The sequence below is a fragment of the Podarcis pityusensis genome (assembly GCF_964106645.2).
Source record: "Podarcis pityusensis genome assembly, chromosome: 14".
NCBI lineage: Eukaryota > Metazoa > Chordata > Lepidosauria > Squamata > Lacertidae > Podarcis > Podarcis pityusensis.
The window spans coordinates 8,879,841-8,892,314 of NC_138039.1; the positions used below are offsets into that span (position 1 = coordinate 8,879,841).

General features: G+C 46.6%; 1 protein-coding gene across 4 annotated transcripts in view; it reads left to right on the plus strand.

The window, feature by feature from the left end:
• The window catches only part of CIITA (class II major histocompatibility complex transactivator), a 53,242-nt gene that overhangs the window by 38,666 nt on the left and 2,102 nt on the right, over positions 1–12,474 (plus strand). For all 4 annotated transcript variants that reach the window (XM_080980944.1, XM_080980945.1, XM_080980947.1 and 1 more), the window contains 8 exons: positions 85–258; positions 2,872–2,943; positions 5,775–5,855; positions 6,986–7,078; positions 7,183–7,266; positions 8,115–8,198; positions 9,775–9,858; positions 11,199–11,318. In XM_080980944.1, coding sequence (XP_080837070.1) covers positions 85–258; positions 2,872–2,943; positions 5,775–5,855; positions 6,986–7,078; positions 7,183–7,266; positions 8,115–8,198; positions 9,775–9,858; positions 11,199–11,274 — 748 coding nt within the window. In that variant the 3' untranslated portion in view covers positions 11,275–11,318. The remainder of the gene's footprint in view (positions 1–84; positions 259–2,871; positions 2,944–5,774; positions 5,856–6,985; positions 7,079–7,182; positions 7,267–8,114; positions 8,199–9,774; positions 9,859–11,198; positions 11,319–12,474) is intronic.

Sequence of the window (12,474 nt, forward strand, 5' to 3'; positions counted from 1 at the left end):
GAAATCTGTGGGGTGGATTGCCGGAGGTTCCCATCTTCCGCAAAGACACTCTCAACCTCAGTGTGGCATGTTGATTCTCTGCAGGGCATCCCTCAGCGATGCCGTCCGGCTCTGGAGGCAGTTGTGGGAAGCCAAAGAAAGAGACCAACTGCAATCCGCCATTGAGAAGTTTATTGTTGTTCCGTTCAAAGCCAAGACGATGAGGGACATTGACGACCTCTGTGCTCTTGTCGACATGCAGGAGAAAATGACCCAAAGGTAGGAGGGTTTGTTCTTGTTATAGGAATTCTAAGGTCTTATATTTATAAAATAAATGTTCATAAATGTACAAGGCAAGCACATACATAAGTATATAAACCACGTATCAGAAATGGTGCAGGAGAACAATCCTGAAGCCATTTTGACTCTCCCAAATTGACCTCAAATATTTCTCTGCAAGGAGGAAGGAAATGGGGAAAGCTTTCCAATGGTCTTTGGACTGTAGGGGCTTGCACCTCCCTGTAAATACAGCCTGGCAAGTATCTGTTAAGCTGAGCACACTATCCATATGCCTAAGAGATTCAAGAACTAAGTAACGGTATTTACCATCTCAAAGGAATGGCCAGGCTACCCAGAAAAGGAAATCAGATAAGGCATTATCAGGTATCCTGGCAGACAGGAGAGAAGCAACACACTCATATTTCTGCCGGGGACCACCTCTTTCTGTGAGGTATGTATGATGTTTTTGGGGGTGGTTTGAGCTACACGGTGGGCAGTTTCAAAAGTCTCTGTAAGAGCTTGCACACCAATATTCTGGGTTCCTCTCCTCCCTCCAGAGTGAGGACCCTGTTGCAATGGTTTAATGTAGATCAGGCTTACTAGCTGCTTTGCTTCTCAATATTCTCTGGTTGGCCTCTGTTATTTTCTCCTACCGATAGAGAACCTACATAAGGACTATATACGGGCTCTTGGATACCCCATAAGGGGGAAAGGAGCAGTTTTTTCTTATAACATTCTTTTTTTGTCAGTATCACTGTATCTAAATGTATATTACTGTCAGGGACTGGACATTGAAGGAGGAATGGTGGAGACTGCGTCCCCCTTCTCCTGGACCTTCCCGAGGAGAGGAGGACAGTATAGATTTAGAACAGTGGTTTGCAGAAGGGCATGACTCTTAAGACAGAAGAGGGACATAGCTGGGAGATAATGGAAGAAAGGGAGGGGAAGCAGCAGAGCGGGCTGTTTCGGGGGGGGGGCGAGGGAGCTGCGCCGCTTTGCCAGCAGCCTTCCTCCCTTCCCTCTTCCTTTTGACAGCTCGGGGGAAGCTCCCCCCCCCCCCGGAAGCAGCCTGGGAGTGGGGGGCAACGGCACGCTGCCCACCCACAACTCCCAAGCCTCCCCCGAGCTGTCAAATCGAAGGGGGGAAGGGGGAAAGGCTGCCGGCAAAGCGGCACAGCTCCCCCCTTCCCCCGACGGCTCGAGGTAGGCTTGGGAGTCGCAGGAGGGCGGGTGATGACACCCGGGGCGGACCGCCTCCAACACCCCCCTTCCTCCACCCCTTCCCCTAGGACCCGGAGGGCATTGAAAGTAGGGGAACAGATAGCTCAGAGGCAGAAAGCACAGATCAGCCAACACAGTGATGACGTATCATAGGAGAGACGGAGGGGGTGGAGTTTTACTCGGAGGAGTGCCATTGTCCTAGAGACAGCATCCTACATCTCTCTCTGTGATTACTGAATAAAACGCCTTGGTAAGAGCTTCCTGTTTTTCCATTACTGGCAGCCTGCCGTGAGGGAGGGGGGCCACATTCCCTGAAGCCTGACAATTACATTCACGGCCTAGGACCCTCCTACCTACGAGACCGCCTCTCCCGGTATGCCCCATGGAGGACCTTAAGGTCCATAAATAGCAACACCCTAGAGGTCCCGGGCCCTAAGGAAGTCAGATTAGCCTCAGCCAGAGCCAGGGGCTTCTCAACACTGGCCCCGGCTTGGTGGAACGCTCTGTCTCATGAGACCAGGGCCCTGCAGGATCTGATTTCTTTCCGCAGGACCTGTAAGACAGAGTTGTTCCGCCTGGCCTTTGGCTTGGAATCAACTTGATCCCCTCCCACTCTTCTTTTTTCCTTTCTCCTTCTGTGATGGAACTCCTACTTAGGGACTTCCCTGGCTTTTTTTCTGGCCCACGTAAGACCAGTCTGGATAGTTAGCCTTGGTGAAGACTTGACGTTTTCATCCCCAAAAAAGTTTTTGAGTTTCTGCTGAAATGAGGCTGCATTTTAATGTTGTATTTTAATCTTGTTTTTTAAGTTGTATTTCAATCAATTGTTTTATATCTGGTGTTAGCCGCCCTGAGCCCGGTCTTGGCTGGGAAAGACGGGGTATAAATAAAATTTATTATTATTATTGTTATTATTATTATTATTATTATTATTATTATTACTACTACATGCAGAAGAGGGGCCAAGACAGATAGAGTAAGGGAACTGGAGTCCAGCAACAGCCTTGCCCTACAGTTCAGCCTATAAATTAGTCCCTGTAGTGGAGGGATCACCAACATAGTGGATGAAAGGTCAGACAAGGACCTGGAAGAGAGCAGGGTTCGAATTCCCACTCGGCCATGACCTACCTCTCAGGGTTGTTGTGGGGGTTAAATGAGGCGTGGAGGAGATTCGTGTATGCCGCTTTGAACTCCTTGAAGAAAACACGCAGGATATAAATGCGATAAATAAATGCAATCCATAGCAGGGTACAACATATCTGCAATTTCTCCTGAGACGCATGGCTTACACCCTAGAAGAAATAAGTTCTGGGGTCGGGGTTGTGTCATCTTCATCTTTTTCGAAAATTTTAAGCCCTGATCTAACCAAATTCTTATTGCTGTTTTGTTCAGCGAGGCAGATTCAGCTGGTGGTAGCGCCCGCCTCATCCCAGCCGTCGCAGAGCTTAAACAATTAGAATTCACGTAAGTAAGAGAGGGTTTTTTAAATGGATCTTTTGGTGGGTGTAAATATGTACATTTTTTTGTGGTGAAGGGTGTTTAAGAAGATAACAGAAATCACTGGGTTAAAGCTGACTAAAAGTCCAGAGGTAGTACTATTATCAATTTACGACGGGGCGGAAGGTTCGCAGGCTCACAAATTTATTGACAGCTGCACAAATGATTATAGCTAGGAAGTGGAAGGGGAAAGCAGAATATAAAATGGAAGAATGGTATAAAGATGTGTGGGATATAGCTATTAATGATAAATTAGCATGTGCCATTATGGTAAGACGGGGAATATGCAGGAGAAATGATTTTGAGTAGATATGGAAGGCGTTTGTAGAATTTGTACTGTTAAAACGGAAAGGGGTCAAACTATGAGTAGGCAAACTAAGGCCTGGGGGCCGAATCCGGCCCAATCGCCTTCTAAATCCGGCCCGCGGACAGTCCGGGAATCAGCGTGTTTTTACATGAGTAGAATGTGTCCTTTTATTTAAAATGCATCTCTAGGTTATTTGTGAGGCATAGGAATTTGTTGATTTTTTTTCTTCAAAAAATATAGTCCTGCCCCCCAAAAGTCTGTGGCAAAGTGGACCGGCCCCCTACTGAAAAAGCTTGCTGACACCTGGGTCAAACCATTGCAAGTGGCGTCGAAATTTTGGGAGGTTGGGTAGTTACAGTGGAATGGTCTCAGTGGTGGGGTGCACATTTTTATTCTTATTTACCGTATTTTTCGCTCTATAAGACGCACCAGACCATAAGATGCACCTAGTTTTTGGAGGAGGAAAATAAGAAGAAAAAAATTCTGAATCTCAGAAGCCAGAACAACAAGAGGGATCGCTGCACAGCGAAAGCAGCAATCCCTCTTGCTGTTCTGGCTTCTGGGATAGCTGCGCATCCTGCATTTGCTCCATAAGACGCACACACATTTCCCCTTACTTTTCAGGAGGGAAAAAGTGAGTCTTATAGAGCAAAAAATACGGTATTTATGGTTATTACTTTTTCAAAATAATAAATAATGATAATAAAAATGGATCTTTAAAAACCAGTTGAGGAGATGGGTCTCTTAGCAGCTATTGGTGAAAAGTGAAACCTCCATATGCTAAGGCAGTGTACCGTTGAGTTCCAGATTAACCCACAGGAGAGGGCAGTTGCCTTTGAGCTCTGCAACTCAGCCTTCATCTAGCTGTACTACAGATGATGGAGAATGCAAATCTTGTTAAAACCTTGGTCTGGCGCAGTTCTTTAAAAGCTGCAGGAATAACTCTTTGTCGGTGTTTTTTGGGACCAATTTATCTGAACTGAGTCCTGTCCCCCCCCCCCCCCCACTCATGGAACAAGGGAACAGGGTTGTAGATCAATGTTAGAACACCTGCTCCGCATGCAGAAGGACCCAGGAAAGGTTATTATTATTATTAATATTATTAATTAAATTTGTATATCGCCCTTCATCTATAGATCTCAGGGCAGTTCACAGCATAAAGTTGCCATATTAAAAACACCAAATACATAGCGAAAATAAGAACAAAAACAAAACAATAATCCCCACCTCCCACGACACATTTCAAAGAGCGTCAGGTGTCAATAATAATAATAATAATAATAAATTTTTATTTATACCCTGCCCTCCGCAGCCGGAGCCAGGTTCAGGGCGGCTAACACCAGTAAAATCAGCCAAAGGCCTGGTTTAAGTACATAAATTAACACTGAATCCATGGTGGAGGGGCACACATCACCTTGCATATAACCACACTGAGGGTGGATCTACACACAGGGGGAAAACCCCCCGCTATAAATAAGTCAGAACTCAAATTGTTATAACGGGGGGGGACACCACTATGGAAAATCGCATAGAATTTTCTTTTTGCTCTCCAGCGCCATCTAATGCTGCATGTTTATAACGCATTCAAAATGCTACTTTTGGCTAATGTAGCTGAGTCCTGAGACGCTTACTTTAAGAACATAAGAAAGCTAAGTTTATTGCAGGAAATACCTGCTTGAAAGGGGTGGGGGTGGGGAATCCTAGTTCAGCTAAGGTTCTTGCTCTTGCATCTCAGCAGCAGAGACACAAACGATGTTGCTTCTCCAAAGGGAGGCCTTGAGAACGAAGGGCAAGTGAGGTCAGCAGCCCTAAGTGTATCTGTCTAGCAATGAAGGAAGTTCAGCAAATCAGCCCAGGGAGACTGGGAGATTCCAATCTCCCCATCCCATGAAGGATGGCTGAAATCTCCAGAGAGCCATTGCCAGGCAGTGTAGAAAATGAATGAATGAATTTTATTATTATTATTGTCACAGACCAGTTCCGGCTCACTTATAGTATCAGGAAAATCATAAAACACAACAGGAATACATTGAATTGCAATTGGGAAAATACAGTGGTACCTCGGTTTACGAACTTAATCCTTTCCGGACTTCCGTTCTTAAACCAAAACCATTCTTAAACCGAGGCGCGCTTTCCTGAAGGAGGCCTCCCGGTGCCGGTGCCCTTCCACCATTTGGCTTCCATTCGTAGACTGAGGTAAAGTTTGCAAACCGGGACACTACCTCTGGTTTTGTGGAGTTCTTAAACCGAATTGTTCGTAAATAGGGCTGTTCTTAAACCGAGGCACCACTCTACTGAGTTAGAGGAACTGATGGTCCGATGTGGTTGAAAGATACTGTTTCCCCTTCTCCTACCCCTCTCCAGACATGTTTGGGGACGGGACTTGACTCAGCCCCTTGGAAAAGGCAGAAACAAACTTTGTCGGCTGTGCTTTGAGACATCTTGGAGGGGCAGGAGAAGCCAACAAGTTATTTTCTTCTTTGCTGTGCAGATTGGGTCGTGTCTGCGGCTTGACAGGCTTCCGAAAGCTGGTGGGGATCCTGGGCACGTTTCCTGCGCTGCAACATTTGGAGTGAGTGGCAAAGCGGTGGGGAGGGGTGAATGGGAGCCATGCCTCCGGTTGACGCAGATGGAAAACAAGATATACCCAGATATCGATAAAAGACAAAAAAGCTGTCGCAACTCCCTCTGTATCACCACAATATTGTTGTAAAATTTAGGGTGAAATGAATAAATGCTAGGATTTGGGCTATGGACGTAAAATGCAAGCTTGCAAATGAATTTCTGGGCTAGCTGATGCAAAGCAACAAGGCTGAGCTATCAAAAGAATAATTGAGGGACACTAAATTCCATACAAGGGAACTCCTACCCCCTTGCCCCAGGTGTCAGCAGAAACTGGGTATTTGGAAGGTTGCCAGGGTAACTGCTGGGGGGGGGCAGCAAGGGTTGCTGGGAGGAAGAAGGAGCGAGAAGGGCATCTTTGGGGGAGGCTGGATTCTGGTGCTGCTGCCTCTGAAACGACCATGCTATAAGATCTTGACTCCCTCCATACAGATGGAAGGTGTAAATAGGTGAAGAAACCCTATTTCTTAAAGCCACAACAGTCTCCGATGTGTCTTCTAATCTCCAAAAGGACACAGACCCCCATGTAGGTGCCTGGGACGCGGGTGGCGCTGTGGTCTTAAACCGCTGAGCCTCTTGGGCTTGCCGATCGGAAGGTCGGCGGTTGAAATCCCCTTGATGGGGTGAGCTCCCGTTGCTCGGTCCCTGCTCCTGCCAACCTAGCAGTTCGAAAGCACACCAGTGCAAGTAGATAAATAGGTACCACTGCAGCAGGAAGGTAAACAGCGTTTCCATGTGCTCTAGTTTCCGTCACGGTGTCCCATTGTGCCAGATGCGGTTTAGTCCTGCTGGCCACATGACCCAGAAAGCTGTCTGCGTACAAACACCGGCTCCCTTGGCCTGAAAGTGAGATGAGCACCGCACCCCATAGCCGCTTTTGACTGGACTTAACCGTCCAGAGGTCCTTTCCCTTTTCCCTTTACCAATATTGACATTATTTTCAGCTCTCCTATCCCACGACTTAGTTACCCGCCATTTGCAAGTCCCTTACCTTTACCATAGGTGCCTGGTACCCAGTGGGCTCTTGCCAATGCTCAGTCACCCAGCTTCGGTGACCATCTTTCCCTGTCATTTTTGCAGCTTGGATTCTCCCAACGAGAACGAGATCGGAGACGAAGGAGTGACTAGCCTCAGCAGCGTCCTTCCTCACTTGTCCTACCTGGAAATGTTAAAGTAAGCAGCCTGGTTTAAGGCGGGAGAAATGCCATCCTCGCTGTCACCCTTGTCCCCAAAGGAACTGAGAGCAGGTCCTCAAGTTTGCAATGCTTTCTTCCTAGCCTGTCGGGGAACAAAATAACAGACCTGGGGGCAGAGAAGTTAGCCAAAGCGCTTCCGTCGCTGCGTTCGCTGAAGACACTAAGGTGAGTGCTGCTCTTTTCATCTTTAGCATGTCCATACCAACAAAGGTCCGTATAGTTAAAGCTATGGTTTTCCCATTTATGCGCATTTATGTTTCACAGGGTGCAAAAGAAGGGCTTTGCACCTTGCCTGGCAGAGAAACCAAGCGCCTTGCACCCCTCCTGGGCAGCGCCCGCTTGCCCGTGACTCCCGAGCCTCTCCCGATCTGTCAAAACAAAGGGGGAAGGGGGCAGGAGATCTGTACTGCCAGACATCCCTGGTTCCCCTTCGGCAGCGAGCAGCTCCTGAAGCCAGCCAGAGCCAACTGCGCTACCAGGCTGGCTCCGGGCTGCAGAGGCTCCCACTGCCACATTTCCCGGGGACAGATTTGCAAATCCGGGGACTGTCCCCGGGAACCGGGGACGTCTAGTAACCCTACTCTAAGGTGCCACAAGAGTTTCTCCTGTTTTTGTTCTTTTGGAGTAGGGGCTGCAATCACTTGTCTGGGCTTGTCATAGGCTCTGGCGCCACCTAGTGTTGGGCTCCCTGGCTCCTGCCTTACCCGTTCCAAAGGGCACCAGCCTCCACCGTCCTTTTGACGATGGGAATTATAGTGCAACAATTTCAGGAGGGCTACAGTTTCTCCCTCCGCGACCTAATCCTTTTTCCAAACATCTCTGACCTTCTTTATTTAAAAATGTCAGCTCCATTGGGCAAGCCGGACTGCGTTTGCATGATTTGTTACTTGAAGATGGATGGAGGCTTTTGGATGGGTCAAAAACACACGTACGAGCAGAACTTTCTTGTAAAGCGATGCTCTGCCCTGCTTCTCATACGGATCCATGGTCACACTTGCCTTTGTTTCCTGCAGCTTATACAATAACAACATTGGAGATGCGGGGGCAGAACATTTTGCCAGAGTGCTCCCAGAGACAGCTTCTTTGAGAGTGCTTGAGTGAGTATAAAACATTTGGCCATGAAGACTTAGGGCACGTAACTCCCACAAAGAGCCAGGTTCAAGGTGCTTTCACAATGGTTGACTGGTGTCTGCTTATAATGGCTTTTTAGTGGTTATATTGCTGTAAGCGGCTTTGGTATTTCCCCCCCATGATATAATGGTATGCAAATATTTTCATAAATAAATACTGCAAGGTGCTCTGTGTGGGGTTTCCCTTCCTGCCTTCTATACTCCTTTCTTCCTCCCCCACCAGAACCTGCCCAAGCCACCCAAACCAAAACCTCACTTTGGGGATGCCCTTCTTTCTGCCCTACATGGGATGTGGGTGGGGCTGTAGTCTAAACCACTGAGGCTCTTGGGCTTGCCGATGGCAAGGTCGTTAGTTCAAATCCCCGCGACGGAGTGAGCTCCTGTTGCTCTGTCCCAGCTTTCGCCAGCCTAGCAGTTTGAAAGCACACCAGGGTGAGTAGATAAATGGGTACCGCAGCGACGGGAAGGTAAACGGCGTTTCCGTGTGCTCTGGCACTCATCACAGTTCTATGCGCGCCAGTAGTGGTTTAGTCCAGCTGGCCACATGACCCGGAAAGCTGTCTGTGGACAAACGCCAGCTCCCTCGGCCTGAAAGCAAGATGAGCGCCGCAACCCCAGAGTCGCCTTTGACTGGACTTAACCATCCAGGGGTCCTTTACCTTTTACCCTTTTTTTACATGAATCACAAACCATCATTTGCTGCAGACATCTTGTAAGGCTGTATCTTTCTGTCTCGGCTTTCCCTGTTGCATGAAATCAGGCCCCTGCTTCTTTCTGAACAATTCTCCCCCATTACATTTTTATTTATATGTATGTTTGTGTGTGTGTGTGTGTGTATACACACACATATACACACATATACATACACACACACACACACACACACACACACACAGAGTGGTACCTCGGGTTAAGAACTTAATTCGTTCTGGAGGTAAAGTTCTTAACCCAAGGTACTACTTCCGGGTTAGCGGAGTCTAACCTGAAGCATTTGTAACCTGAAGCATATGTAACCCGAGGTACCACTGTATATATATAAACACACACACACACACACACACACACATATATATATATATATATATATATATATATATATATATATAATATTTATATATAAATGTGTTTTTGACTACTGTTATTGATTTCTTTAACTTATACCCCACCTTTTCCACCAAGGAGCTCAAGGTGGCGCTCCAGATGCCTTAGCTGAGATTCCCAGAGAGCAGGGGGTTGGGCTAGATGACCCTTAAGGTCCCTTCCAGCTCTACAATTCTATGATCCTCCCCCTCCTCATTTACTGGTGGTGGTTTTGCTTTCATGGCGCTGTTTGTTGTTTTTATGTTGTGAAATGCTTAGGGTTGAAAAACTGGGAAATCTGGGGGTGGGGGATAAATGAAGTGTGTGTGTGTTTTCGTTAAATGTTTTAAATATTTAAAGCAAATGAAGTAAGGAAACTCAGGACCACCCTGCTACTGCTGAGGTTTAGCAAAGCAGAGGCGGCTCCTTTAGGCTAACAGCTGGTACGCTCGTTTCTTTCCAGCATCCATTGCAACAAGATAACGGCTGCTGGAGCTCAGTACCTGACGGACAGCTTGAGGAAATGTCCCCGCGTCCAGAGTGTGGCGTAAGTAATTGGCTGGCTTGATATCCCACCTTGATCACGCAAATGCTGTCAGCTGGGTGCTGTCCCTGGTCATATCCAAACCATGCATTTTGAGCCGTATGATACCCCTTTGAACAGTCATGGCTTCCCCAATGCATCCAGTAGACCACACGGGTAGCGTTGTGGTCTAAACCACTTGGGCTTGCCGATCAGAAGGTCGGCGGTTCGAATCCCCGTGATGGAGTGAGCTCCCATTGCTCTGTCCCAGCTCCTGCCAACCTACCAGTTCGAAAGCACACCAGTGCAAGTAGATAAATAGGTACCACTGCGGTGCAAAGGTAAACGGCGTTTCCGTGCACTCTGGTTTCCGCCAAGGTATTCCGTTGTGCCAGAAGCGGCTTAGTCCTGCTGGCCAAATGACCCGGAAAGCTGTCTGTGGACAAACGCTGGCTCCCTCGGCCTGAAAGCGAGATCAGTGCCTTATGTTTCCCTCCCCTTATGGTTTTGATCTATGGGCTAATTTTAAAATGAGACTGCATTTTTAATTACATTTTAACCTGTGTCTTAAATTGGTTTTTCTCCCCTCCTATTATGTTTTTACTGTAATTTTACTGGTGTTAGCCACCCTGAGCCCGGCTCTGGCCAAGGAGGGCAGGGTATAAATAAAATTAATTTATTATTATTATTATTATTAACCCCATAGTCGCCTTTGACTGGACTTAACCGTCCAGGGGTCCTTTACCTTTACCATTAATACACAAAACCCATGATTGTGAATCTTTTCTCTATATTATCTGGATTCCCATTCCCTTCTACCAGGGTCTCTTCCATTATTTGCATCTTACCTATATGTGCGTGTGTGTAATTTTACTAATAATGGTGGGGGAGAAATACAATGCAGGTAAACATTTGAAAGGTGAACACACTTGGCAAATTGCATGAACTGAAACACAGCCGTTTTTGAAATCTTTGCTTCTCCAAATTTTGCAATGTGGTGCCAAGTAATGTGCAGAAAGATGCATGCACCAGGATAAATGTACATAAGAATGCATATTAGTGAAAAATAACATTAAAAATACATTGCATTGGGAGGAAATGCCTTGCGAAAACGTCTGTATTGGGGCAACAGGGCATGCAAAGCTGTTTGTATTAGGAGAAATTTGTACTGAAATGCTGATATTTAATGAAGACTTTGAAAGAAATGCAAACTTACATGGAAATGAAGAGATTTGAAAATTGTAAATACAAAAAATTGAGAGAAACTGAAATCCACAGATTTGTATATCCTTGCTCAAGATAAGGGGCTTCAACAAAGCAAATTTCCTTATTCTGTTTTCTTTTCTTCAACCCCCCTTTTTCAGGCTATGGAACCCCACTATTCCCCATGGACTTCTAGATCATCTGCAGCAGCTGGATTCTCGAATCAGATTACTCTAGATCCAGCAAAACCGGGGTCAAACAAGGTTGGGATTTTGAAATGTGTAAGTATTTTGAATCAGTATTTAGGATGCTCTTGGCTCCTGCATTCTGCTCTCCTGTAAAAAGTGATAGTCCCTCTTAATGAAATATTCCTGCTGATTTCTAACCCCCCCTCAAATGACCATGCCTTTATCAGGAGTTCAATATGTGGAGCTGGAATTGTCTGCCAGCCACCTCAGATACTGTGATCAGATATTAAAACCCCCAGATTCTGCCACTAGAATAAATTGCGTCCGTATATGTAGTTTAAATGTTATTTATGTTTATATAGACCTGTGTCTGAATTCTGCTAGCACTGATCTAAGGTACAATTTGCTCTATACATTTAAAGCAGTATTATGCCACTTTAAATTGTCATGGCTTCCCCCAAAGAATCCTGGGAAATGTAGTTAGTTAGGGCCTTGTTCGGAGACCCCTGTTCCCTCCAGGGAGCTACAATTCCCAGAGTTCCCTGGGAAGAGGGAATGACTGCTAAACCAATCTGGGAAATGTAGGTCTGTGAAGGGAACAGGGGCTTCTTCACATTGCTCGGCACCCATTGCTCAGCAAACTACACTTCCCAAGATTCTCTGGGAGAAGCTGTTCCTGCTTAAAGTGGTAAGGTAAAGGTAAAGGTACCCCTGCCTGTACGGGCCAGTCTTCTCAGACTCTAGGGTTGTGCGCTCATCTCACTTAAGAGGCCGGGGGCCAGCGCTGTCCGGAGACACTTCCGGGTCATGTGGCCAGCGTGACGAAGCTGCTCTGGCGAGCCAGCACCAGCGCAGCACACGGAAACGCCGTTTACCTTCCCGCTATAAAGCGGTACCTATTTATCTACTTGCACTTAATGGTGCTTTCGAACTGCTAGGTGGGCAGGAGCTGGGACCGAAAGACGGGAGCTCACCCCGCCGTGGGGATTCGAACCGCCGACCATACGATCGGCAAGTCCTAGGCACTGTGGTTTTACCCACAGCGCCACCCGCGTCAGCTTAAAGTGGTATCGTGCTTCAAATGTACAGCGCTGAAGGGACCAGAACGCCGAATAAATTTTAAATGGGTATGAAAGCAGATCAACTAAAATGAAAATACATTATTATTATTATTATTAATTATTATTATTATTATTATTTTTAAAAACTGTTCAAGGTATCATTCCACCTATTGAAATGTGTAGTGCAG